This window comes from Antrostomus carolinensis, unplaced genomic scaffold, assembly GCF_000700745.2.
Source record: "Antrostomus carolinensis isolate BGI_N321 unplaced genomic scaffold, ASM70074v2 scaffold27188, whole genome shotgun sequence".
Classification (NCBI taxonomy): domain Eukaryota; kingdom Metazoa; phylum Chordata; class Aves; order Caprimulgiformes; family Caprimulgidae; genus Antrostomus; species Antrostomus carolinensis.
Window position 1 is genome coordinate 15,732 of NW_010335410.1, and position 26,856 is coordinate 42,587.

At 37.2% G+C, this 26,856-nt stretch overlaps 1 protein-coding gene across 1 annotated transcript in view; it reads right to left on the reverse strand.

Annotated features, from left to right (window-relative positions):
• Positions 1–26,520, reverse strand: part of ULK2 (unc-51 like autophagy activating kinase 2) — a gene marked incomplete at its 5' end in the record, with an annotated part of 37,756 nt that extends 11,236 nt beyond the window's left edge. Inside the window, 17 exons of the mRNA XM_029086624.1 lie at positions 156–236; positions 471–616; positions 1,675–1,812; positions 4,940–5,032; positions 5,281–5,341; positions 5,615–5,786; positions 6,486–6,574; positions 6,934–6,984; positions 10,437–10,519; positions 10,827–10,885; positions 11,238–11,339; positions 12,433–12,506; positions 13,621–13,794; positions 15,290–15,326; positions 15,705–15,737; positions 25,135–25,176; positions 26,428–26,520. Of these exons, the coding sequence (XP_028942457.1) occupies positions 156–236; positions 471–616; positions 1,675–1,812; positions 4,940–5,032; positions 5,281–5,341; positions 5,615–5,786; positions 6,486–6,574; positions 6,934–6,984; positions 10,437–10,519; positions 10,827–10,885; positions 11,238–11,339; positions 12,433–12,506; positions 13,621–13,794; positions 15,290–15,326; positions 15,705–15,737; positions 25,135–25,176; positions 26,428–26,520 (1,528 nt within the window). The remainder of the gene's footprint in view (positions 1–155; positions 237–470; positions 617–1,674; positions 1,813–4,939; positions 5,033–5,280; positions 5,342–5,614; positions 5,787–6,485; positions 6,575–6,933; positions 6,985–10,436; positions 10,520–10,826; positions 10,886–11,237; positions 11,340–12,432; positions 12,507–13,620; positions 13,795–15,289; positions 15,327–15,704; positions 15,738–25,134; positions 25,177–26,427) is intronic.
• Between the last annotated feature and the right edge of the window lie 336 nt (positions 26,521–26,856).

Consider the following 26,856-nt stretch of genomic DNA (forward strand, 5'->3'; position numbering starts at 1 on the left):
CAAGTGGGCTAAGTTTCTACAGGAACTCAGCGCAGCACTTAGGCAGTGTCTCCTACTGACCTATACTAATGTATTGTTGGCTCTCCTCTCCCTTCACAAAATGCTATAGAAGCTCTATCAATATAGTACTGGTTGCATCGTCCAAAGCCACTCACCTGAAAAGTTTCTACTCCTGGATTCATGTCCTTGAAGCTGTCCGCAACAACAGTGTCCAAGCTGCTCAGGTATGGTTCCAACTATGCAAACAAAACCAAAATGTGAATTTACACTTTATACTTCACCTACAAATGAAGGTAAAGAAAAATACAACCTAGTCAGTTTACTTCTGTAAGTTATTTAACATAAATTATTTCCCCAAATGTGACCTAGTTGGGCAGATTTTGGTTTAAGATAAATTTAAGCAAGAATCAGTGTTCTGAATTATTTTTCCAGATAAATCTTTACTAATTGCTAAGAATTTATGGGCTTACCTAGTGGTGAAGGAGAATATGGTCTAGAAGATCCTGTGGATAACCTGCGCCCAACACCCTGTGCAGTGTCAGCTGGTACTGGAGAACAGGAGCCCGTCTTCATGAAACCCATTGGGCTGGTATTTGAGCGTCTCACAACTCCAGCTCTAACAAGGTGAAAAGAACAGTTACACACACTACAGTAACTATGGTTCCTCCAGATAAGCTTCAGAATCCCCTACGGAGTATAATGATCAGTTAAAGAAAATACTGGGATTTAAAAAGAAAGTTATGGCTTAAGGTTATTAAACCAGTAACTTAAGCTGAGCTTCCCCTACTGAAAATAGGCAAGATTTAATTCCCTTAGTTCACACTGACTTTTTAACTTTCAGTGCCACAGTAGTCTGTTAACTGGAGAAAATTAAAATAGACAACCCTTAGTACATGGATTCCTAACCTTCAAACAATTTGATAATTCAATTTTAAATTTCACAATCAAGTGAAATATATTGCTGCAAATACCCATTTTTATGTCCACAAAGATTATGACAAAGTTTTCATCTTGGGTCTAATATACAGGTCAGTTTAGTGAAAACAAATTATTTCAGGGAAAGGCACTTCCCCAAGTCTAGCAACTATTATAAAATCAGATCCTGAAAAAAAAATATGTAAGGAAGCATGGGTTTGTTTTTGTAAAGATCTCCTGAGTTCTAAGTAGTCTATGTCTGAGTCTTTGACCTTCACCACCCTGATCCTGTAGACCACAAGGCAGAGAATAAATCTGGCACACTAGAGCTTTGTAATAAAGACAAGCTGGTTAACCAGCATGCCAAAAATTGTTGCCTTGATATTCTACAGAACAATGCATTCATCTCAGCACTACATGTGTGAAAACAAAACATAACTTACTACTGACTTTCTAGTTTATGATGTCATGCTGATTAATACACAAAGAGGAATAAAAAAGCAAGACTTCATCTTTTTACCTTCTTATGTTTCATTTGAGTGAGCTAACAAGCTCATTTTGTTTTTGTGAAAAATTTCAAGTGCCCATCCAACAATCTTGAGATTGTGAAGGACTATTATTTGTTATCATTAAAATGTCTCTTTAGTATGTGCTTGCGCAGAAAATAAAAATGACATCAGCAAGAAAGCACAGACATCTGTCAGGGTAAAAACACAAACCAGAACCAAGAAAGAGGAGTTAAAAGAAAACCAAACTCACCTTGGTGATCCATGGGGGTTTGACACGGGGCTGGCAGTAGAGGAGAGGTTCTGTTCTATGCGCTGGTAATTCCGTAGCTGAGTGGGAACCGGGATAGGTGCCGTTTCACTGCGGGGGGATACTGAAGGCTGGCAATGCCTGAAGTTGGAAGGCACGGAGACAGGAGGTGAATATAGGTTGACAGGTCTCTCTCTAAATTGTACCATTGTTGAAATTTCAAGAAAATCTAGGAAACAGGCAAATAAGCTGCGTCTGCACTCCCTTCATGCAATATGATCTTAGCTTGTCCTAACCTAGCTCTAACACTTCACAGAGGAAGATCAGGAACTGTTTGTTACTAACTACCTTTCTTATACTGGCTTGCATCAGATCAAGCTGAAAGGGCAGTACTAGCTGGAGCACTTCGTCACGCATCACAGCCATCTACAGATCCCTCCGACTTCCTGCCAATCAGCCCGCTCTGTTTACCACGCTTCAAAATAGCATTCTAGGAAAACCTACTGCGCTAAGAACAGGAAGTTCAGCAGCAGGGCTGGAATGTGTACAAAAGCCACTAAAGCACAGTCGGAGATAGCCCAAGAGACACTGTGAACTTGGAAAAGGAAAACATGTTATATAACCAAGCCCTGACAAAATGACCAAAACCACACACCTGAACATTAATCCCCAGACTCAAACTGTAGATTAGCATTACCCAAGTTCAACCCAAGTGTCCGTGACCCGACTTACCTCAGTGTACTATCTGATAAGGGAATCAAACCACTGCCATGTAATCAGTTACCAACACTTTTAAAGGAAGACAGAATTCAATGGAAAGAATTTCAAACTAATGGGCTTTTTGGAAGATAATCAGTTTAGTATCTGGACCTTTATTGAGCACCTCTTCAGAGAAAGATCAGAAATACTTAGAGGAAATGTAAAAAAAAAGTTCTGCCACGAGCTCTAAACAAGCAGTAACAACACTGACTGCACAGCCACAGCTGAACAGAAATCTGGGTTTCTGACTGCATTTGTCCTGTTCTCTTTGCTACCCCTGAGAAAGAAACACAACTTCCTAATATACATAGAACTTCCTTAGCAAAAGAAAAGAAGTTTGTCCTTTTATTGCCACCCAGTTTCTAGGTATTACAGAGTAATTTGAGAGTCAGCTGTGGGCACACAGTTGGTGAAAGGCCTGAAAGCTTCCACACAGGTCTCACAAGTGGAAACCACACCAAGGCAGCGGGCAGGCAGCCTGCTATGACTAACCCAACACACTGAGGTAGCACAGGGAGGTTCCTTAGGTCTGACCTCTGGGAGAGGGGAAGCAGATGTTATTTAAACTGTGGCAGTGACACTGAGGGGGGCTATGAAGGGAATTCAACTTTTAAAGTACTCAGCATGGAAAATACCTTCCCTTGCTCTCACACAGCCTTGCAGGCAGAGCCAAGCAAGCTCAGAGTCGTGAGCTAGCTGGAAGCAGCAATGCTGTGTTAGCGTGGTGGAGCGGCATCGTACGGTACTTGGCCTCCATCAGGGCTCCCCAGCTCAGACCTAAGCTAAGCTCTGGTTAGGCTTCCTTGAGTCTGATGTGGTTTGTTACTGGTTAGAGAAAATGTAATACAGATGTGTGCAGAGTTGCATGCAAATCTTGTTTCTGTGAGATCTAGAGAATAAAATTAGCAATTAACCACAGGAGAGCAAACCACCTCCACCTATTCTGCCCATTCTGGCTGGAGCCTGAGAATTATTACAGCTTCTTCTACTTGACATAAAGCAGCACAACTATGGGTACAATTAATTCAGTTTCATCAGCTAATCAGAAAAATTCACTGTTTTACAGAGCATAACCTTTTGTAAAAAAATTAAAAAAAAAAAAAAATCACATACTATGAAAGAACATTTCTCAGGAAATAAACACAAAAACCAAAAGCAGCACCCTGTAGAATATCAGACACGCTCTGCTTCCTTCAGACCACGTCCCAAGCAGCCAGTTAGTTACCAAATTTACTCAACCAATAATTAAATCAAACTATTATATCACAAAAACTGAAACAGTAGGCACGTTTCTATTCCCAAAACCACTTAGCTGTTAAGTTACTAATGTACAGATAACATAACTGTCATATTTTCATAAAACCTGTAACTCTAAACTGTGCCACCTGACACAATTTTAAAAAGGAAATTACAACCTATTTATAATACGTTGTACATGGCCAATCCAGAGCAAATGGATCTTTACAGACAAACAATCCCCATTATCTGCTCTTAAACATAAAAGGTAAGACTAAAGCTGTATTGATAGCCCATGTCAGCAGATTTCACAAACTGCACAAAGATCAGCACAAAGTAGCAAACTTTTCTTGTGACAAGCATTTCTAAACAAATAATGCTGACTCTCAGCCATGTAGTATTAGCATAAGCCAAAAATACACCCAACATAATAGCTTTATTCCTCATTTAGCCACTCACCCTCTTTCTATTTGTACTGAAAATATTATGAAATTCATTACTTGGTCAAATGACAAAACTAACCCTTCTGTTTGGAAATTGCAGGAGTAGTTAAACAGCATGATTAAGTTTTACATTTTCCCATATAATACACAAAAGATTTCAGGCACCACTGATGAATATCACTTCTATTTCAAACTAGCAGAAACTTTGTCTACAATCACGTGGAAGAAAGAGGGTTACTAACATCCCTGCTGATGGAAAAGCTGCAATACATGTTTAGCTCTTTCATGTGGCTTCTCTGGTATGTTGTGAGATATAAACACAGAATTCACAGTAATTACTTGCACAGAAGCCACACCCAGTTACCAGGCACAAGACAATCCAGCCCCAAGACACAAATCCATAGCAATCTGGGCTAAGTTCCTCTTCTTTCACAACTACTTCTTAAAATGTATACTGCTTTCAACATCTTGACTCACTAAATGAGGACTGTGCTGTACTTCATAACACAAAAAGAACAAGTCAGTTATGTCTGAAGTTTCTCATTTCAACTCGTTGAAAATTTAAACAGACAAAAGAATGCTCTCTTTCCTTAAGGAAAGCTTTCAATGATGCATCAGAGCCAGAAGTTAGCTATGCAACAGTCAGCCATTAGAATGAATTAAGTGTAAAGAGTCTGGAAAAAACAGATCTAGTTTCTATTTCAATTCAGTTTCCAGTAACAATCCACAATTTAAACATCCACAATTTAAAAAAAACAAAACAAAAAACAACCACATAGTAGCAGAGAACCTTTTTAAAAGAGAAGAAATACGAAGCCTACATCACGCACCTGTTAGCTGTACCAGAAGCAGTACTTCGAGAAGAGGCTGAGGATGGTTTCTGTACAGTTCCTGAGCTTCCAGAAATAGTTAATGGTGACTGCCTGTGAAAACAAAAACCACAGTCAAAAGACAGGTCTTCACATCACAGAAGCTATCTATTTCACAGCAAAACTCTGAATTCATGCTGTTTATATATTCATACTAAATTCAACGTACATATTAGTCTTTAAGACAGCCCAGGCACAGCTATGTAAACCCGTCACTGCCAAAAACCCAACAACCCCTTCTACAGCTGCAGCATCAATTTTAGAACATGAGACTTCTTTTGGATAAAGCTCAGCACACCTACCCTCCACACATCAAGAACTCGCTTGAAGCTCGCCTGCCAGCTGCTCCCAATGGCATATCATCTACAGCAAGCAGAAGAACACATTGAAAACCCACGTCATGAAGCAGAATCTTAAAGAAACACATCTCCAATATTACTGTTGTAGAAATTATAACTTCTGACAAACTTCTATGAACATATAAAAGTTTTCCACAGACTGTTTTGTGTATGATAATACCTCAAGTGTGACCTACAACAAAAACGCAACTGGGGAAGGTAGATATTTAAACAAGCTTTTTTGTTAACGTATGTTATGAGAGGAAATGTAAAATGTAAAAATAAGGAAGGTCCTTACATGAGTGGTCTGAAGAGATGTTGTGTGGGACAAGAACAAAGTCATCTGTGTCACAAGAGGAGTTCTTGCTACTGGTACTGGCAGAATCTTTAGAGACTTGAAGATAGTTAGGAGGACCCAGTGGAGGGGAAGACAAATTTTCTTCTTGAATATGCTGCATGTCTGGCAGAGACTGGAGGGGTGGGGGAGAGTAAAAAAAACCAAACACAAACCTGTAAATATAGTGATTCAGAATATAGAATTGCTCTTTTAACTATGAATCTTCTAAAGTAATATCATCACTATCTTTGACAAAAAGATAAATTTGGGAGTTTTTCGTTTCTTAAGTATTTAGAAATATAAAATATATTTGAATTTTGAAATGTCAAATACTGGATAAGCTTGTAGTGTCTATTTAGACATTTTATATTAAATAGGCTGTGTCTTTAATCAACAGACATTTGTTCAGCTGTTCCTGATGATAGAGATGCCCCTCTTCCAAATACCACATAAAATTCAAGTCATCAGTCTGTATCAGTACGAGGCCTTAGCCAAAAAGGCCAATTAAAAAAACTTTCAGTAACATTTATTATGTTGCAAAACATATTAGCACATCTAAAGATTTGCTACCGTAGCATTTGATATGTATATGTTTTGGGTTTTTTTAAAACAAAAAAGAACAACAAGAAACTCACAAAGTACAACATAAGGGGCAAAAGAGAACCAAAACGTTAATGAACAACTTCTAGCAAAAGACAGAGGTATTCCTTGCTCTGCATTCTTAAACATGACAGTTTACACTGTCCAAGAATAGAAAGATGTAAAATTCAATAACCTTTGGCTAAACATTACAGAAAATTCTAGAGATTGTTCTGTAAAACAGAGAACTTACTGGAGGAGAAGCAAAACGGCATGAAGGAGAGCTACCACAGGAACTGCCAGAGACTGAGCCTGCATATGTGGGCACTGGTACAGGACAAGCTAGGAGAAAACAACCCAGGGAAGAAAAAAAAATGGGAGTAAGATCTTAAAAGGCTAGATTTCAAACAAACTCATTTCCTCATTGCTTTTCATTCATAAACCCTTATACGACTTATAAGCACAGCACATCCTTAGACACACAAGGGTATTTAAGTTCAGTTGAAATGTCAAAGGAACTAGTAAATAAGTATCACATTTCAGTCTAGTGTAATACAAAAAAGGATTCAACACTTAGCCTCACAATAGAGCACAACAACAAGCCTCATAAACACTTCATGTGGTATTTGGCAGATCTTTCTCCATTCCAGCCCCCAACATTCATAATTTACACAAATAAGTGGAAAATCAAAACTACTTACACTTTTTGACTGTTGAAATCTGATCCAGGAAAGGGTGGTTGAAAAATGCTTCTATAGAACAAGAAAACAACAACCACAGTGAGTAAATATACAAATTACATGGAATTTGCAGACTGTAGTGCAGATAGTGATAAATGGTTGCCTTCTCAGAATCAGTATTTCAGAGCCAGAGGATAAAGAGCTTATAAAAGATTAAAGCCTTCTATGTTATATGTTGCTATAGCATTTGGAAAGGAAACAAAAATCAATTGAGTAACTTCAAACAACAGCCAGCAAGGCAAATCAGAATGAATTACTGGAGGGTGTTTTATGACTGCACTTCAGGATCATGTACACACAAAGTCCTCCTATACTTCTCATGAAATTATGTCCTCTATGTTGAATATGGTATTAGTTCAGTTTTAATTCACTCTTCAAAATTATTAGCATCTCTCACATCAAACTCTCACTTCTGCCTTTCCCAAGGACTGATGCTTATTTTTGAACCCTTTAATGCTACTCCTTAGGTGGCCAAAAAGCCCAACACAGGGCAGCAGCCATTCTCTTTCCCACTTCCCAAGAGCAGAATATGACCCGTGCAGTCGGTTCACAGTTTAAAGCAGAATTAAACACAATTTCCTTCAACAATTTCCTCAGTTAACTTGTTCCTGTCACAAAGAAACATTCTGCTTTTGCTGTAAATGGATATGCCAAGATGCATTTAAATGATTTAGCATAACCAGTTGGCTAACAGTTTACATGGAAAGTTTTATTCTACAAGAAGCAACCTTCAGCTAGTCAGGAGGAATTGAGGGTTGGTAGAAGTTAGCTGCTGAGCTTTGTGAACTTTAATGTTCTAATAGTTGAGGAAAAACAAATGCTGTTCATCAGACCTAAGCAAATAACAAGGAAAAAAAATAAAAGAAAGAATCTGAGGCCTGCAGTATCTCCTCTTCCTTCAACACTTTCTTCCATGACCTGATAAGGAAGGGAGGCTAGCTGTAACACAAGAACAATGTAATGATTAACTTGAACACGAGGATCAGGTGTTCTCAAGCTTTTGTACAACACCTGCTGTTCTACTTTATATTGCTGGAAGATCAACAAGATTTCCAATGCTATTTTTACTTTAACAACAGGCCATGGGCTCAGTTATACACTCTCCCTTTCACTCCCTTTGCAAAGCACATTCCAGAGCAGCCCCTGTGAGGCCCTTTAAGTGGCTCAGCCAAGGAAAACATGACTTTCATCACTACCCTTTTGCTTTCTATTTTTCTTTCTAAGCACAAATGCATTCTCTCACTACCATAAATGATACAGTGAATTTCCCATGTTTGAAGAAAACGTAGGGATCAGCACACCCAGAGTGCAAAGTGGAATCAATTACTCAAACTCCATGTTTGTGACGTATTAATTCCTCTACACATACAGATTTATAAATCCAGCTTTGAATACTGTCACTACCATCCAGGAATCTTACCCAATTACCATGAGTTTTTTCTGTGTCTGACTTCTACTTAAGCTTTTATGTACAGCAGTTATTTCAGTCATGTCTACACACAAAAATCCATGCCTAGTTCTCAGAAGACCAACACCTTAATTATGCCAGTACTCACGGCTGTTTTACATTCCAAATTATTAAAAATAAATAAAAAAAAAAAATTCCATATTTCTTGGAGCCAAACATACCATGAATTGAAAAGGAAAAAAAAAATATCTAGGAGAGTCTTAAGCTTCAAGTATAGAACTAAAATGCCTTTTGAATCCTCCTTTCTCCACAGCCTAACAAATACAGTTTTCTTATCACAAACACACAAGGAGCACATGTGATGAATGAGTCAATTTGTGTATTTCAGTACTGCATCAAAACCAAGCTTGCATGCATAACTAAAGAGCAACGATGAAGTTTCATAAGCAGAAACAAAAACTGAGCATGTCTGGCCTTAGGCTGCAACTCAAAAGCTAATAGCTTATGGTAAGGAAAGAACTAGGTCTTATCTCCAAAGAGCCTGAAGAGACTTTAAGGTTGAGGCTCTTTCTCGCCATTCCATAGATTAAACTTGATGGGTCACCTATCTTGTTGCTAAAACAGATCTCAGTATAAAGCACATTGCTATTGATATAAAATAAAATAATGAAAAAGATAATTGTATTCAGCTAAGTTAGCTTGAACCAAATGAACCAAAAATTTAAGACTAACATTTCCTGGCAGCTATGATAAAACTGCAACAACAAACAGTGGTATAAAATTTAAGCAACTAGCATTAATAACATGACATACATGATGCAGCTAACAACTAATAAAGATTTAACTTTTCAGTGGTCTTCTTTTAAAAATGCTGCCTGAGTTTGCATTTAAAAAAAGAAGAAAAACAACAAAACATTACTACACTTGCAGTAATATGTAACCCAAAACCCAGCAAGAAAAAGGCTTTTTGAGACTGAAGTAACAAGACAATCCAGCCAGTACAAAGCACACGCAAAGCTAAACTCTACTCCTGACTAATTTTGAAGAGACAACAGTTGTAGCCATTCTGAACGATTCAATAGTAGTGATTTGAGGCCCTGAAATCTTAAGAAGTTAGAAAAATGTTCTTCAACTAAAGATCTCCAGCTAAAGAGAAAAAGCCAAACACAGCAGTAAACTGGAGCCAAACAAGTTCACTTTTGTTAAGGAGGTATCTATCCACCCAGGCTGAACGTCCCAACTTATTCAAAATACAGTCCTAAAGAGACACTGCAGTAACCCAACAGTATGCAAACTTCAGACACTGCACAGGTTACCAATTTTTAAATTTTAGGACTTAATGAAATACACCAATACAACTGTTGCTTCTATTACTTTTTGGCTTAAAAAAAAATACAACAGTGAAAATATTTCACTAAAATGAAGAAGTCTCTACAGCTAGCAATATCAAAGTGCAATACTAGGAATTCATCTTTGATGTAACATCACATGACTCACTGCCCTCAGATACACATATATAACTATATATAGCTTTCAAGGTCAAATCAAATGTACACAATTTGTACCCCCATTAATATAGTTACAACATTTACAGTTTGCAAGAGAAAAGAACAGGGAGGAAACATGTAAAGCAACTTTGCTTCCAATGTGGGTTCTTCCCGTACTCTGACAACACCACATGGAGATCAGGGATGCCTGCTCCCAGTTTGAAGCCAAAACAACAGTTAAAGTAACAGAAATATGACTGTGCCATGAAATTTAAGGTATAAGAATTAACACTGTCAAGGAACAAAAGGCTACAACTGAAAGAATTAACTAATTTATATTTCACTACTCAGCTACAAAGTCATAATTTATGGGCATCATTTAATACTGACTGACAGTAGCTACTTACTAATTTATTTTGGCTACTCTGCCTCCTTTATGAGAGCCGAGAAGAAAAATATACTTGACTTTTTGTCTATAGTCAATTACTTGAAAAGTGAAGAGAGTTATTCTGGCCACATGAATACAACTAACAAGGCAAGTTAAGAGAGCAAAAGGAAAAGCTACATACCAAAGTCCATTCTATCTTTTTGGTTTCTCTGAAGCAAACCCAGCAGCAGGTCAGCCAGATAAGCAGATGTTTCCCTAGGAATGCTGCACACAAGAGGAAGTAAAACAAGCATTAAATTTCATGCATGCAGGAAATAATGCACAACACATTAAATTTCAGGAAGCCACCATTCTGCCATGTTCCTAATTCTTCTCTATACATGCTCTGTAGCCTTAACACAGGACACTTGCAACTCAGCAAGGTACAATGAAGGCAAGATGCAACATGAGTCCCTGGTATCATACTACGTCCTTGTCCAGATAGTAACATCAAATATTTTTATGAATCCCAGGCATTGAAAAAGTGTTCAATCAACAAATGTAAGCAACAGGAAAGGCCATGGTGACATACCTAGGAATCAAATTTCTGTTCTTTTCATAAAACATTCTCAAATCTTGAGGACTATTGGCCTGTCAAATAAAAATGTACATTAATTAAAGCTCAGTTTCATGGAGAAAATCGCTTTTGTACCTATGCACACATACACAAAAAGGAGGCTTTTGCATATGGGCATTAAAGGAGAATACCCCAAGCACAGCAGTCACTTCAGTACTGAATATCCTTATGTATTTCCTCAGGATTGAACACACTGATCTCATGGACTAAGTATGAGCAACTTCTCCCTTGGTATCCTCAAGCAATCTCACCTTTGAAGCATCAACACTACACTTAGACATCACTACCTACTTCTGTTTTCATGACTGGAAGGAAAAGCCCTAGGAATTTCCATGAGACTAAGAACGGGGAAAAGGAAATTGTTACCTGAAAAGGTGGTTTTCCAACAAGACACTGATAAATCACAGTTCCTATGCTCCACAGGTCTGCTTTAGCATCATAGTGTTGAGACATAATCACTTCAGGGGCCTGGAAAGAACAGCAAAATCTCAGAAGGGAAAACAAAAAAGCAAAGCCACAGCAATATGAATTCTACAGTTCTTCTATCAGAGCAGCGTTAACAGAGACCACTTTATTGTAAGATAAAATTAACACCTTAACCTGCATCACATGACTTGAAAGGTAACAGTTCTACCTAAAATGAAAGCTATGCTTCAAAATCACAGAAAACTAGAAATGCTGATATTCTAAAGAAAGCATCTATCAATCCCCATGTATGGGAATAAAAGGTAAGTGTTATTTACTTGGTTTATGCAGTCCTCCCTGTGGATAAACAACCAAGCATTTCATAAGGAATTCATTATCATTATATTTACAAACACAAAAGCAAGACAAAAGGAAAGTAAAATGATCTTCCCACGATCATACAGTACAGTAGTGGTAGTGCCAAAGTCAGACAGTTCAGTGCTCAACTGACTACCACACTACTTAGTACAAATTACTGTCAATTAACTCCAAATTGTTTTTTAAAAACAAACAAACAAAACAAACCCCACGTGGGAGAATACATTAAATAACAAGAATGAAAACATCAAGTAACTTTTTAACTACTAGTGTAAAGCTCTTCTAGTCTGTATTTGATCACTTTTTATTTCCTTAGAAACTAGGAAGGAGATAATGCCCTATTTCAGGGAGGGGAAAAAAAAAAAAGTATATAAGTGGAAATGAAAATCCTTTGCCAGAAAAATAATGCTAAGATGTATTGCCTTTTAATTCTCTAAGATTTTTCCTCCCCATATAGAAAAAAAAAAAAGTATGTAAGTGGAAATGAAACTCCTTTGCCAAAAAATAATGCTAAGATGTATTGTCTTTTAATTCTCTAAGATTTTTCCTCCCCATAGTTCTATGAAACGTTCAATGTCTCTCTGATTTTAACAACTGTGATCACCAAATCACAAGAGAAAAAGGAGCTAGTAAAACTATGGGAAGGTGAGCTGCATGCTGCTCCTGATACTTCTGAAGCGACATTAGGCATCTGCCAATCTACAAGCAATAAATTATTTTGTCCTGGTAGGAGAATGTTTGAGATAAGCAATATAATCTGAAATATACTGTCACTTACCATATACATAGGGGAACCACACAGAGTTGCAGCCATCATGTTGCTATGCAGATAACGAGCAAAACCGAAGTCAGCTATGTAAAGAAACACATTCGTCAATGAAAAGAAAGGGAATTTACAAATTTTTAAAGTCTAGAAATTATCTCTTATTGAAATCCACTACAATTACTAGTTAGAGAGAAAAAGACAGGTATAGTATAAAGCCAACTACATGGAATAGTAAAATCTATGTCATACTGAAAGAATAATGTCTTATCTTCCAAACAGCAAGCCAAGAAACAGCAGTGGCATCATCTGCACAAACTGCTGCTCAATCATCTCCCCAGCTGCAGAGCACACTGTCTGGCATCAGCAGGGAAGGCTTAAAGTAAAAAAAAGATTAAAGTCAGAGGCTAAATATAAATGGTTCATCAAGAGTGATGAATATACAATCTGCTTCAGTGAAATCACATCAGGTAGAAGTTTAAAAATCAAGTTTCAGATGCCTGAATTGCCCACGTAGGCAAAAAGCATCTGAAACTATCAAGTAAGGACAGCAAGAGAAGAAGTTTTGTCTCCCGTGTGCTGTTTAGAAGATGGTGTGAGTTGGAACAGATCTCAGATTTTGGTTGAGCAAAAGCATAGAAAAGAAAGTTGTTAAAAATGAGGTATTTTTAAATGGACATTTAAGAGGCAACAATGACAGATTAGAACACCAGAGTGGCTTCTGAAGAAGAGTTTGGTAGTATCCTGAACAGTTGACATCTCTCCCCAGTTACAATGCCAAACCTCCTTCTGCCAAAAATAGGTCATAACCTACATTTCTAAACTTCTCAAATAACCCCAGCTGGAAATGCGACTGGAGTCCCACACACACACAGTTCTGAAATGGGCTGAAGGCTACTCAGAGTTTCAAAGGTTACAGATTTACATCTCATTAAAATAGTTCAATATTAGAAACGTCAGCTAAACAGGTTTCTTTTTCCTCCAGATTTAATCTAAGAGCTCTTTATGACTCCATCTTTTTTACACTGAGAATCTGCATTACAGCATGAAGTTCATCGTTCTAGACTTACTGTCTGGTTTGCATCAATTTAATACACACCATATCCAATACACTCTCTGTGCTTCAACTACAAAGACATTTCTGAGTAGGGAAACAATCCAACAGTGACAATTTACCTTCTGATGAGAGAAAAGTGTATTTACCTATTTTGATGCGTATGCCACTGACACTTGACTTCCTACGACTGGCGTAAGACAACAAAATATTCTGTGGTTTCAGATCCCTGTGAATGATTCCTTTACTGTGCAGAATACGCATAGCTGCTGCAATCTGCTGGAGGAACACTCGGATGGTGTCTTCACTAAGAGTTCCTTTAGCTAAAAACAACATACACATTAGCAGATGAGAAAATAAATAGCATTACCTTTGGCCAAAAAGCAATAAACTTTAAACAGTGATCAACTGTGAGAACAATGAGGACAATCAAATCATAGTGGACTACATTCAGAACAATCTAATCTCCCGTATTTTTCTACTGAATATACTCTCAATAACACATACATCTCCATAGTTTTACATGAGCTACAGTACTCTGAATTACCTGTTTTTACAGTAGTTTATTCAACTCAGTAGCATAATAATTGTGAATCTTCTCAATCATCATTAAATCCTAAAATTTGCTAAAAAGGCAAAGGAGTCAAGAAAATATAAGAACCCCACAGTTTAGCATATCAAATGTATCTACAATCATGTTACAACCTGAAGCTGTAAAACTTATTCTTTCTTTAAACATATTATCATGGGGATGAAGATAAACCTTCTGCTCAAAAAATTTCATCCATTATAAAATTTGGTTTGAAGGCAAAAATTAAGATGTACTTTTGAAAGTCTCTTCAGAAGGTATTATCTCATCCTGCAGTCTGAAAAAGTACTGAACGAAGGAGCTGGATTATACTGTATGAGTCTTTCCAAGGATTTTAATGGGAAGTAAATTAGGCTTTTAATATACACAGTTACCATAACAATAGCTGTTCACAAAAAAGATTCCTTCACCATACTGAGACACAAAGGCAAGCAGAAGACTATTTTCATCAAGAAAAATATGAAGATTAACATCTCTGCTCAAAATTTTGTTTGTAGTAAGAATCCATTTGTCATGATGCTGTAATTTCTGCCTTTGCTTTGGGCAGAGCCGTGTTGAAGGGTAAAATCTCTCCTAAGCCAGAAGTGCCTCTTTTAGAAAGCATTATTATATCAGTAATTCAGTATTTTTAAGTTCACATCTTGGGAAAAAAAAGCAGGTGGAATCAAAACACTGGGAGCAGCCTCCAAAATATGACTTTAGAAGCAGAAAACCACACATTTTTCAGCATGCTATTTATGGTTAGCTACATCTTCTTCCTCATTGACAAATAAGGGAATGTTACATTCAATTGTTTTCAAAGCAGTTTCTGTCTGTGCATTATTTTATTCACCTTCATTGCTACTTTGTGGGCTTTATTTTCAATTATGAGTGGCACTTAAAAACACTGGGAAGTATTTTTAAACAAATGCAAAACCTTATGTCTTTAGTTTTCAAGTTTCCAGGGTGGCATAAAAACACACAACAAACCAGCTCTCTGCTGCTGACCTTGAGTGGAGACAGAACACAACACTGAACAGGCTCCTGGTGAATTCAATTACTCTTATAAAGAGGGTACTTTAAAATCACACCAGGGTGAACGTGCATTGTGGAATTACAGACATTCCATGAACAGAAAAATATTTAAACCACAAGGAAAAACAATGCAGAGAAACACCAACAGATGACAGGAATACAGAATATAAAAATGCAATGCAATAGCTTAAGAGGGAAACAGAGTAATCAATTACCTTGTAAGTAATCTGCCAAATCCCCACCATTGCAGTACTGTTTAAAAGAAAGGGTTTTATTCAAAACACAAGCACTGAAATAGTTGCTATACAATTTTTACTTTGTAACCTTTTCACAAAAATTAGAAGATTCATTCCAGTTGTTTGCCTTAAAATTCTTTTGCCAATTATTTGTAATTAACAATTTGATGTGTAACACTTCATTAACACCTATAGTATCATAAAATGAAAATTGAGTAATTTATGGAACAAACACTGCTGATAAATTTAGTAGTGCATAGGCAATTAATAGTCTAGTTTTCAGAATTGCTTGCTTTAACAAGTCATGGTTATTTTGCAACTGTGCAAAGAAGGATTTTTGTCTAAAAATCATCTTTAAACTCAGCCAGAAAGGAATGTTTATGTTAACACATACCTCCATTACCAAAAAGACAGAATTGGGCATTTCCTAAAAGAGAAGAACAAATCCCATTTAAGAATGTGACAAGACAAAGCCTTCAGTACCCACATTAACCAAGTATCACGTGAGATTTTTCAATCAACTGAGATACTTTATGTTAAAGTCATTGTTTTAGAAGGTAGCAAATACATACATTCCCCACCATTAAATATCTGACATTTTCAAAAACACTGATGTATATATATACATATATATAAAAAAAAATCAGCAGGCAATATCCTGAAGACTAAAGCTATCATTTGAAAGAGCATCATCAATAAGTAACATCAGTTTCCACTGTATGTCATTCCCTCAGTTTTCAAGTGGACTATCAACACAACTTCTATATTAAGAGACAGATATCACTGAAATTGGTCACCAACAGGACAGTAAGATACTGGACAGAATGACAAACTGTAAGGAAGACCATTTGGCTATGACAACCAGTTTTCTAAGGTGGACTTCCAAAGTCACGTTTCCCACTTAGGGGTAAAACAAGTGTTGGTTCTGCCACCTGACAAGCTGAAGGTCAGGCAGAAATCAGAGAGCAGGTAACTGTCTGGAATAAATTGATTCCCAAATGCTATTTTGTAGGATAATGAATTCAGGAATCATGCATACTTCTGTAAAGTATCTCCCTCAGCGAGTCACTGGCAGAAGCAGGTCCCTGCCATGGACCCAAATGCCTTACGGCAAAGGTGTGGTTTGTTATGACAGTCCTTGCGATTTTCCAAAGCACTGACCTCCTCTGACCCCTCTGCAACTTCAATTCCCTCTCTTGTAACTGTGTAAAAGTTACTGAAAGACAGATTAGCTAACTTCTACTGTAAATTATCTACACACTCCACAAAAATGCAGTAAGAATGTCTGCGCTTAAACCTGACCGTAACAAGAACATTCAGCTTTTTTATAAATATTGATTTTGCGTGAGGAAAGAAAGAGCCTACCTGTCTATGCCAATAAGCAACACTGTTTTCCACAGTCTCCTGCATTAAATAGTTTTGTTCTGCCTACAAAGTTGAAGACACTCAGAGATCTTCTATAAAGTAAAAGCATTTTTTTCCCCTCTGAGCTGACTGACTAAGACTGAAAGGGAAAAACACAAGGAGAACTCGAAGGAAACATAAGGCAAGTACACAATAAACAGGATGATGTTTTTAGTTACATAGTATGTTACCTCCCTTTCTCTTTAAAAATAAACTTAAACAAAGGTTGACAGTTTGTGGGAAAATATGTTTTTAAGACAGTGAAGGAAAAGAGGGAGATGGCATACCAGACAAGGCACATGTCCCAGTGGGAAGTGGAACCACAGACAGTCCGACTGTATTCTGCTAACTAGTGTATTAAAAAACAAAGTCACAAGGGACACTGCACAGCTTAACACAACCTGTGAACCTGGCCACCTTTCTCAGTGCTTGTATTAAAACTTCAGCACATGTTCATTTTGACCTTACTGACAAGAAGTACCACGAGAGTCTCATCTTCAAGGGCTCACTAACAGGAAGCTTTAAAAAGAAAAATAACAGTAAAAATGGGCCGCAGCAAGGGCAACCAACTACCCTAAATATCAAACAGCACAGAGCACATGGATGGTACAACCCGTTAAAGCTGATTGCTACCAATCCATCACAGATAGAGGGAACTCTAGTAAGTAGCATTCAAGATGAACTGGATGTTTTAAGGTTAATTCAAGACTGTATTAGGTTACTTCACTTTCTGGAAGCATTTAGTTTAGTGTCGTCTGTGTTCCAGAAATGCATTTGAGGTTCTTTCCAGCTCAGGACATCAAGCACATTACATATTTGCTTACATTTGGAAAATAGCTTCAAAGAAAGCAAGTTTCTAGGAACGTTAGTCAAATCTGTTGGGAATGAAAGGCAAACTCCAACCAATATAGAATATTAAAGCAGCAGCAGATCACATTTCAGGAAGTCCCAATTGTTCGATGTTTCTGTAACAGCTGTGGCCAACATGAACCATAATTTGCAATCCTATAAATGCCTCAAAACTTAAGTGCATACATGAAAACAAAAACAGATAAGTAATTACTTGCTCTGTAAATTACTGAAAATACATAATGATAAATGTTATTTCTCTCTACATTGTTCCTTTGCAACAACATCTTCCAAGACTGAAACTCACTTTCTTTCAGGAACCTCAAGGATGCCAAACAGCAACTCTGAGATCCCAATTTATCAAACAAAATTCTGCCAACTGAGGATCACTTCACTTAAAGGACGACTGTGATGTGTAAAAGAATAACACAGCTAAGAAGCATGGAAACAGTCCGCTCTGCAGTGACAAGAAAGAAGCTCAGCAAGTGATTTCCACCCGAACATAGCAATCCCATGAATCAGAAATAGATGTTCCACAGCGTCAGTGGAACTACACAACACACTGCACAAAACCAGCAGCTTATGGCAGTATGTAATGCTCAGCTCATGAGAGACCTTTATTCATCACAGAACTTAGAGAATGTGTTTTCTGGATCCCTTTGGAAACAAAGTCCCTTCAAATAAAACTACTCCCTTCAGAAACACAGAGCTGATGATTTGTCCTGTTGTACCAGCTTTCACCTGTTTAAAGTCATTCCTACAGACTGCACTAGATTTCCCTCAAATAGTATTACCTCTTTTTGACTGATATTCTTGATTAATAATAAATTTAAAAGTCACTGGGTTAAAGTCATAGTAAGAAGTAGAATGTGTTTCCTTAACTGTAGCTTGGATAATCCTTCTTATTAAATCAGCAGAGCAGATTAGAGGTTTCACAAAGTTTTTCCCAGACTGGTTAAAAGCCATATCTAATTCGTGTAGTAGAAGTAATATTGTGCACAGTACTGGTATCAAACTCCCTGTCTGCATCTCGTCCCAACTTTAACCAAACACTTTTCAATATCCAACCAATGGAAGCTTTAGTTGAAAACAGTGGAAGTTGTTCATCATTCACAGTTGCTCACATTTTGCATCACAATTCTTGGCCGGCCTGACTGGGAATGTGATCTCCATTTTGGGAATACATTCAGAAAACACGAGTCAATTCTGTAGATGTATTTTCCCCCTTCTAAATTATTTTGCTGAAAAATAAAGTCATCTCTATGAACATTCTCTAGACTTGTGATTTCTGTTGACTTGCTAAGCAGAGCAAAGTGCTCAAAAAGGAAAAGATTAGTAAAGTAGTATGTTTCAGATCTAATGTACTGAAATAAAGCTGACCTAGCAAGCTATTTTAAACTGCTTCTTGAAACAGATAACAAAACATTCAGAAATTTACATTGACACAAAAATCATTAAATTACTGCAGTTAAGAGTTGTTCTGGCCTACACTTCTACCTAGAAAAATAATCAAGCAAAACAAATGTCTGTTGTGTTGCAACAACTACAGAACAGTTTTGCCCAGCATGACTTGCTTTGTTGCTTACAGTTTTCTTGATCAAAAAAATCTACTTTTGCTCTTTTTTGTTCCGAATCTAGTTTTTACTTGCAAGTTGAAGTAAAAGATAGCAAAGGTTAATAGGAAACCATTTTACAATTCTGAAAGCTAACAGATAAACCTACTGGAAAGTGATTAAGAGGCAACATTATTTGCCAAAACTTGCTGTGTTTCAATCCCAGACTTCCAACAGTTGTCTCAGGGGAGATGTGAAGTTCCAACCCAAATCACAGGCTCGGTGCAGTAGTTCCATTTAAAAGACATTAATTGAAAAAGAAGTCAAAACATCCACGGTTACTTTTAACAGCTGTTGCTAGAACTTCAGTGTATTGGCAGAAACATCCCCTAGGGTTGTTTTTTTTGTTGTTAGGAAGTCCTCCTTTAAAACAAGCTGAAAGTCTACAAGGAGCTCTTAAATTGCCAAAGCAGAAACTGTGGCAAAGAAATAGTTAGTATGTTTTTTGCTCCAAGTTTATAGATTCTGTTTAGCTGCAATTTATGATTGGGCTCCCAAGAGCATGACAGTTAACCTGACAGCTTGTGCACTGTTATGATCTGATTTGCTGATATGTTAATTTGTGCTATATTTGCTTTAATTCCTTGATCAGGAATACAATCCTCATTTTTTCTGAGCATTAAATTCATTTGGAAAAAATTCCAATGATTTTATGAAAAAAAAAAGGACTGGTCCAGATCTTTTTAAGGCTGTTTCTTACTGTATAACAGACACTCTTGTTTTGCTTTGCGAGTGCACCACAGCAGCTGCTTCTAACATATTCAGCTCCTGTCACGTCTAAAGGACTGAACATTTAGTCAGAACTAACAATGTTAAGTCTCAGTTTAAATGTCAGTTGACGTGAGCCTGTAGGATTCACATAGTGTGCATGCTGCCAATTATTCACATAAAAGAGCAATCAGCCACAGAGAAATGTACCACAGGAGCTGGGGTACACTCATTTGCTGTTATGTGAAATGCTGTACTTAACTAATATATCTGAGAGGTAGTGAAAGAGACTGGCTGGCTGCACAACACAAGGAAAGGCAGAACTGTTCACAGCACACCAAACATTTAACATGCTCACATACTTGAAGATCTTCTGAAATGGTTTTGAAATACAAATTAGAGCATCTATGCACAGCAGGTAAGCGAAGGACTATGTAGTAACTCCAACTCTTTGGTTCTGTGGGCCAAAACAAACTCTAAGTGGTTGTCCTTAACCTTCAACGCCTACCCTGGCGTCATTCCGTGCAGTCCAATATTGGCATCACCAACCTTCCAGTCAGCATCAGCTGCCAGGTAGTATTTCAAAACCTTTACAGTTTCTACAGGGTAGGTTTTTTCTTTTTATCTGAAAACATGTCTGGACAGCATGTTTTCATATGAGTATTTCCACACACAGTGAGGATGGATATTGACAAACACAAAGGCCTTAATTAAGGACCTGGGGGGAAAAAAATAAAGATATTGAGGTATCTTCATTCAAAAGACAACAGCTCAGAAACAGCTACAATGACAGGATGGAGGCAATCAAAGCTGCGAGGCACCAAGATCAAGAGCACACACCAGAATGCTTGAAGCAACCACCTCAAGAAACATAGGCAATACTACCAGACCAACTGAGTCCTTGGGTAAACCAACCAGCAATATTTAATTCCTACTGGTAAAACAACAGGTATAGATGAACACAACTCCATAAGCATCCCTAGTAAGAACTCACGGGCACTTGAGCATCCGTAAACCTGAGGTGTAGGTACCAGAAGGACTGCTGGCTTTGTCCCCAACTAGCTTTCACTGCTTTCAAGGACAGCACAGAAGCAGCTGCAGTTATTTTATCTGCTATGTACCAACAAGCTCAGACAAGAAACAATTTCTGTTCAGATCCTGTTTCTCCAATAACACACTAGAAATTAGTTCTCCCTAAACTACTGTTCAAATAGCAAACTTCAGACTCCATACAGTGAAGACATTAATTCATTCTTCTAAAATGCTATCTCCAAGCTACATTACAGGCTTTCACTCTGACGGCTGACATTCTAAAGAGGTTTTGAATTAAATTATTTGCTAAAACAGGCACTGTCTGGCACTGTGCAAGAGATTAATTCTACTCAGCTCACACTCAGGATCATGAACTGCACAAAACTGTAAATTCATGTCCTAAATATAGCACATTCCAAATAACTTACCGATACCTTCATACTTCAGTATGATACTCTATCCAAGGACCTTAATATACTTCAGGATGGTGAGTTAGCAGTTATTTTTGACTCCTTTGGCTTTTGAGAAACAGTGGGCTCCATTTCCCCAATTAACAGGATCCAAGACTGCCTGATCTTTTGCAGGATGAGTGACATCCCATAGCAACACCATGGGAAAAGAGCTGCATTCTTACACCATTTTTGAGATTCAAGGTTTTTTATTCTTGAAAGAAAGAATACCAAACTCTTGCCCAAGAAGATAAGTTAAAAAAATAGTCTCAACAAATTATGTTTTGCTATGCAACTCTTACATTCTGGGGTTTTTTTTTTTTAAGCATTTCACTTAATGAAAAAATAATCTCACATATAAAGGTGTGCTGCATATGTTTATTTTTTTAGAGCCCTACTGCTGCAAAACATTTTCCTCTCACAGATGTAGAGTTTGTATTTAAATATACCTTCAGTCTTAAAACCACTGGTCTCCACACCCTGGTGTGTGCAGATCCCTGGCTGCCTGAGATGGCACAAACAACAACGGTATGTGCTGCTTACATAAAATTTGCTTAACTGCAGATCAACCCTGCCAGTGTTGCATGTAACCAACTTATGGAAATCAAGGGCAATTATTGTGCTGGCACCAGAACAAAAGATTTTTATGCACACACAACAGTAACGGCACATCAATTCATTCGGGTGTGGCTCCAGATTTATGAGCATTTCTAGTAATTTAACCCAGTGGACCCTCTATGTACTAAGTAACGTATGAAAATGGTGTTCATAGGAGCTGAAGCAACAGCAAAGTTTTAAAATGTTCATGTGTTATCAGCAGGATGGCTCACAAATTCTCCTTGGATCTAATTAAAACCTTAATGGTGTATGGATCTTTATTACAGTGACTTGTGCGACGGGTCACAGCCCGTGCAACAGGAACACAACCATAAAAGAACAGAGATGACAGAGGAGCAATCTAACTACCTCCTGCTAAACAATTCTAAATGAAGCCTTCTGCAATATGTAAAATAATAACTACCCTTTCATTCTCAAACTTAAAAGATATATTCCAAATAGCTATGCAGGGATACAGCTTTAATCTCAAAGTACTGTCATTAGTACAAATAATGTCATTAAATATTATGAGATGTAAAAATATTTAATCTTCATTACAATTAATTTCCACTTTAAAAATTTAGTTTTGCCACTTAATGCTGCATTCCATCTTTTCCTATCTGAAAACTCAGTACAACAATCAGTTCTTGGATTATTCAGCTAAATGGTCTGCCAAACAGTGCATCTGAAACACAAGCATTTTCTTATTTCAAACTGTCTAAGGTTAAGAAAAACTTCAGACCAACAGAACTATAAAAATAAAACATTCCCAGTCACACTGAGAACTTCCTACTGTGACACAGACTCCCCTGGCTCCAGCACTGAGGAAAAAAAAATAAAAAATAGCTTCTGTAACCTAAAAATTGCTTGAAATCCTGAAGTCTTATCTTGTTGTATGATATCACTATATTCACAATACTATGGCAAACAAAAAGGGCAGCACGTGCTAGAACATGAAAGGCTGAAGAAAATTAGTAGGTGTAACAGCCTACGAGACATGTGAATGCCTTGCATAGTGTTCGTTCTTGCTGGGTTATAAATTAATGTAGTCACACAAGTTAATGATGTAGAATATTTCACAAACACAGCCTTGCACAGAAAGAGAAAAGCTTATTTGTGCAAGTGTCGCATTCTTTAGACCAGATTTTGCAAAGCAATTTCTTCTATAGAAGTAACATCATACTGCCAAGCTTTATGTTTGCCATGAATGTGTTTGGAATGTATCCAAGGTATGAACACAGGTCTTCCCTCCTCTTTGCTTTAACTGTTCATTTTATTTAAATGGGATAGTCAGGGACAAGCAGCAACATCCCCTTCCCAAATGGAGTACAGGACTGATCGTTCAGGAAGTGCTGTCACTCTAAGGGCACCCTTTCCTGTGGCAGAACAGAAAAGCACAGAAGTTATGTTTTTAAATAACCTTTAGGTAAAGAAACCATAGTCGAGTGTATGGCTCTGTCCTCTCTTCCCTTGTGGATGTTCTGTGCATAAATCAAAGAAGCAAGAGGCCCTCCAAGGCTTAGAAGACACACCATGTTAAATCATCCAAATATACATCTACTCAACTGCAATGAGGTTGAGCTGCAAAGCTTAGTAACTAATCTTCACATATAAACAACTATAAATGATAAATCTGAAATTCAGTTGCTTACTCACACACCAACGCCCTCAGTCATCAATTCCAGTTTCTTTTAAGATGTCTGGATATACTAAATTTAGGATGCTGAGAGATTATTTCCACTTAGCAATACTCAGGAAAACCTGGTCTCTTCAAGAAGCACAAGACTATACTTTCCCTCTCAGAGCAGCCAATATATTTCAAAATGCAGAGTTGTGAAGTCAAGACCCAAGAGGGAAAAGTCTACACATCCAAATGGAAAGTTCTGACGTGTAGTCTGTTACTTTGAACATCATCACTTTGTACCACAAGTCAAAAGAACTTAGTATGTGTCCTGTAGCTACACACAGCCTGTCTGGCGTATATCCTGTGAACACAGATTTCTATAGCTACAGAGATAACACATCTACACATAAGTTGAAAACCTTTCAGGATGAAAATGTGTAAAGAAAGAAAACATCGAAGAACATCAAAATGTCTATTTTCCATCACTTTTAACTATGCAATGCCCCAAGGGTGCTTCTTAATTTTTTTTCATAAATGTAACTCTGTGTTTAAGATAGGAATTGAGCCCAGGAGATAAACGTATAGTTCTTATTCAAGCAGAACAAATGGTTGTATAATCTACATCACGTCATATTTAGCTTGACTCAACACTTGCAGCTCTTAGGGTACAAAAAATGTACTTCCTACTAAGTAGAATACACCTCCCTAGGTAGGCTAGAAAACTAATTCCTATACCTTATTAGGTAGAATCCTGGGAATAAAAAGAGGAAAACAATTTGAAGCAATTTAATACTTATTTCTCCTACTTGAAAAGATCCCAAATATCTGCTTGGCTTTTATACTCTACCCTAACCCTTTGGACAGAAGCAACAGCAATATATACATGTGTGATCACAGTATTCTGCTTCCTCCAGTTCTTCCTCACCATGACCAGGGCTATACGATACAGTTCTTTCTTACAGAGTTCTCAAAGATGCTGCTCCTTTTCTGTAACAGTATTTTACTATTTCAAAGTTATGTTGACTTCTTAATGTCACTTGCTTCATCCATTCAGATCAACTCCTACTGGTACATTTTCCTTCAGGTGTATTCACTCATTATCCACAAACACCCACTTTCCAATTAAATTATAGGGCCAAGGAAACAAGGCTAATTCAGGAGAATAGTTACTGCCACTGATGACAGAGCTCCCAGCCCAGCCAGCTGATGCTTTTTCTCTGGAGACAGGACCAAACTACACAAACAGGCTCTGCAGAGGTTCTCAAGCTGCCACTTGCCTCCGCTGCCTGGAATTAAACCCTATTTCTCATGGCTTTCTATCCCAGCTGTGCATCCTGCTTATTAGAAAGAGCCAATACAAAATAAGTGCACAATTTGTTGAAGATGAGAGAACTCTCCTGCCACTGGTAGGGAACTGGATTTCTTTTTCTAAACACCAAACTGATTACAGCAACAAAATATACAGCTATTCAACATTTTCTACTCAGTATACATTATATTTTCACAAATAAATTTTAATGAAGAAAAAGACATCAAAATATATTTTACCTGGACATCATAGAGAGCTACAATGTTCTCATGCTGAAGTTCCTGTAAAACACAGTATTTGTATTATGGAAATTGCCTGTTGTTATTATTATTATTTTAAATTTAATATGCTAGGTGATAATCAAAGAGAACCAAGTTTTATAAAGAAAGGTAGCATCTTTTTTACACCATCTGGTGGAATTGGGAGAAAATCTCAGATGTTTAGTCAATATTTACAGGAATAGGAAATTAGGCAATACCTTCAGAAGTCATAAAAACATTCAGTTCCAGAACTTATTTTCTATGTCTTGTTACAGAAAGTAATACTGTACAAGATCCTTTTAATCAGTTTTCTGTACACATAAATTTAATTTTATATTTTCCCACAATTTCTGGCTTAGGCTTAGTGAAATAACCAACTACACTATGTTCAAGTCAATCTTACCATTTTACAATGAAAAGGAAATCAAACCAAGTATCATCAAATAAAACTCACAGGACATCTCATGCAATTATTTGGAGCTGCTCAAAAAAGCATCTGTCTTTGCTAAGTACTTGCAGCACACTAATGTACCCAACACCACAATTTCTGGTATATAATAAATACAATAGAATATAACATGTGTATAAAATAGTGACATCTCAAGAAGGTTGGAAATATGGAAAGAAAGCAGCACTAATTATTACTGCAAAGCTATGTAAAATGAGATGTGAAGTTCAGAGAGCGGAGAATGCCAAGATACCATCCAAGGAGATGTTACTGCAAAATAGCCCTGAAAAACTAAATGATGCTGCATTTTATTTCCTTCATTAGAGCCACACTACACATTTTAAGTCAATTCACTCAAAAGTGGGAAGACTGCTTCAGGAATCAAGTTCAGCATGCTGATTTTAGCTTTCAAAGCATCTTGGAGCAAAGAACATGAAGAAAGCTCAAAGACTGATGTTTTACCCTCAGCTATGACTGTTGCATGCAGTGCTGGGGAAAGGTGCCACATTCACCATCCTGAAGGACAAAGTTTTCTACACGTGCAATAAGCAAAGCACAGAGACTGGCTCTACAACAATTTTCCACTTTTAAGTACAAAAGCCCAAAACCTGTTCTGACACCATTTCAAAAATAAAAAAAAGTATCTTTTTCTTTTTTTTTTTTTCTTGGTCTTTTTAGTCCTGATATCTCCTGGAACTAACAAAGAAACAAAAGGCAGAATAGCAATTACTGTGCTACTCCCCGTGACCCGGAATGAACTAGGTCAAAAGTCTCTTTTCCTTTTCAAGTAAAGCAGCTTTAAAAATCACTGCTAATTAACATACCTTCAAGATTTTTATTTCTTTTCCAAGTAGGATTTGTGATTTTGACAAGTTCTTTTTGTTGATACTCTTTATGGCTACTTCCCAATCAGTTTTCTGGAAAGAAACAAATAAAAAAGTATTGTCAGTTGTATATTTTTTAAATTTTATCCACTAACAACTAGCTAGGAAAGCACTGGAGAAAAAGTTGCAAGATCACCCTTACTCTTCCCACCAGTGATTACTACATCACATGACACCATCAAGAACTGTTTCATTCCACAATAGCTCAGACAGCTACTGAAATCCAGCTGCAGCTACATGGATTCAAAAGCATTTAAAAAAAACAAAAGGAGTAATCGTATCCCATTTATTTTTCTGGTAGTGGTGCTATGTATCTGCTTTTTAGTCCTCTCTCAATGATCGAGTTAGTTTTACTCTCCTTTAAAGACT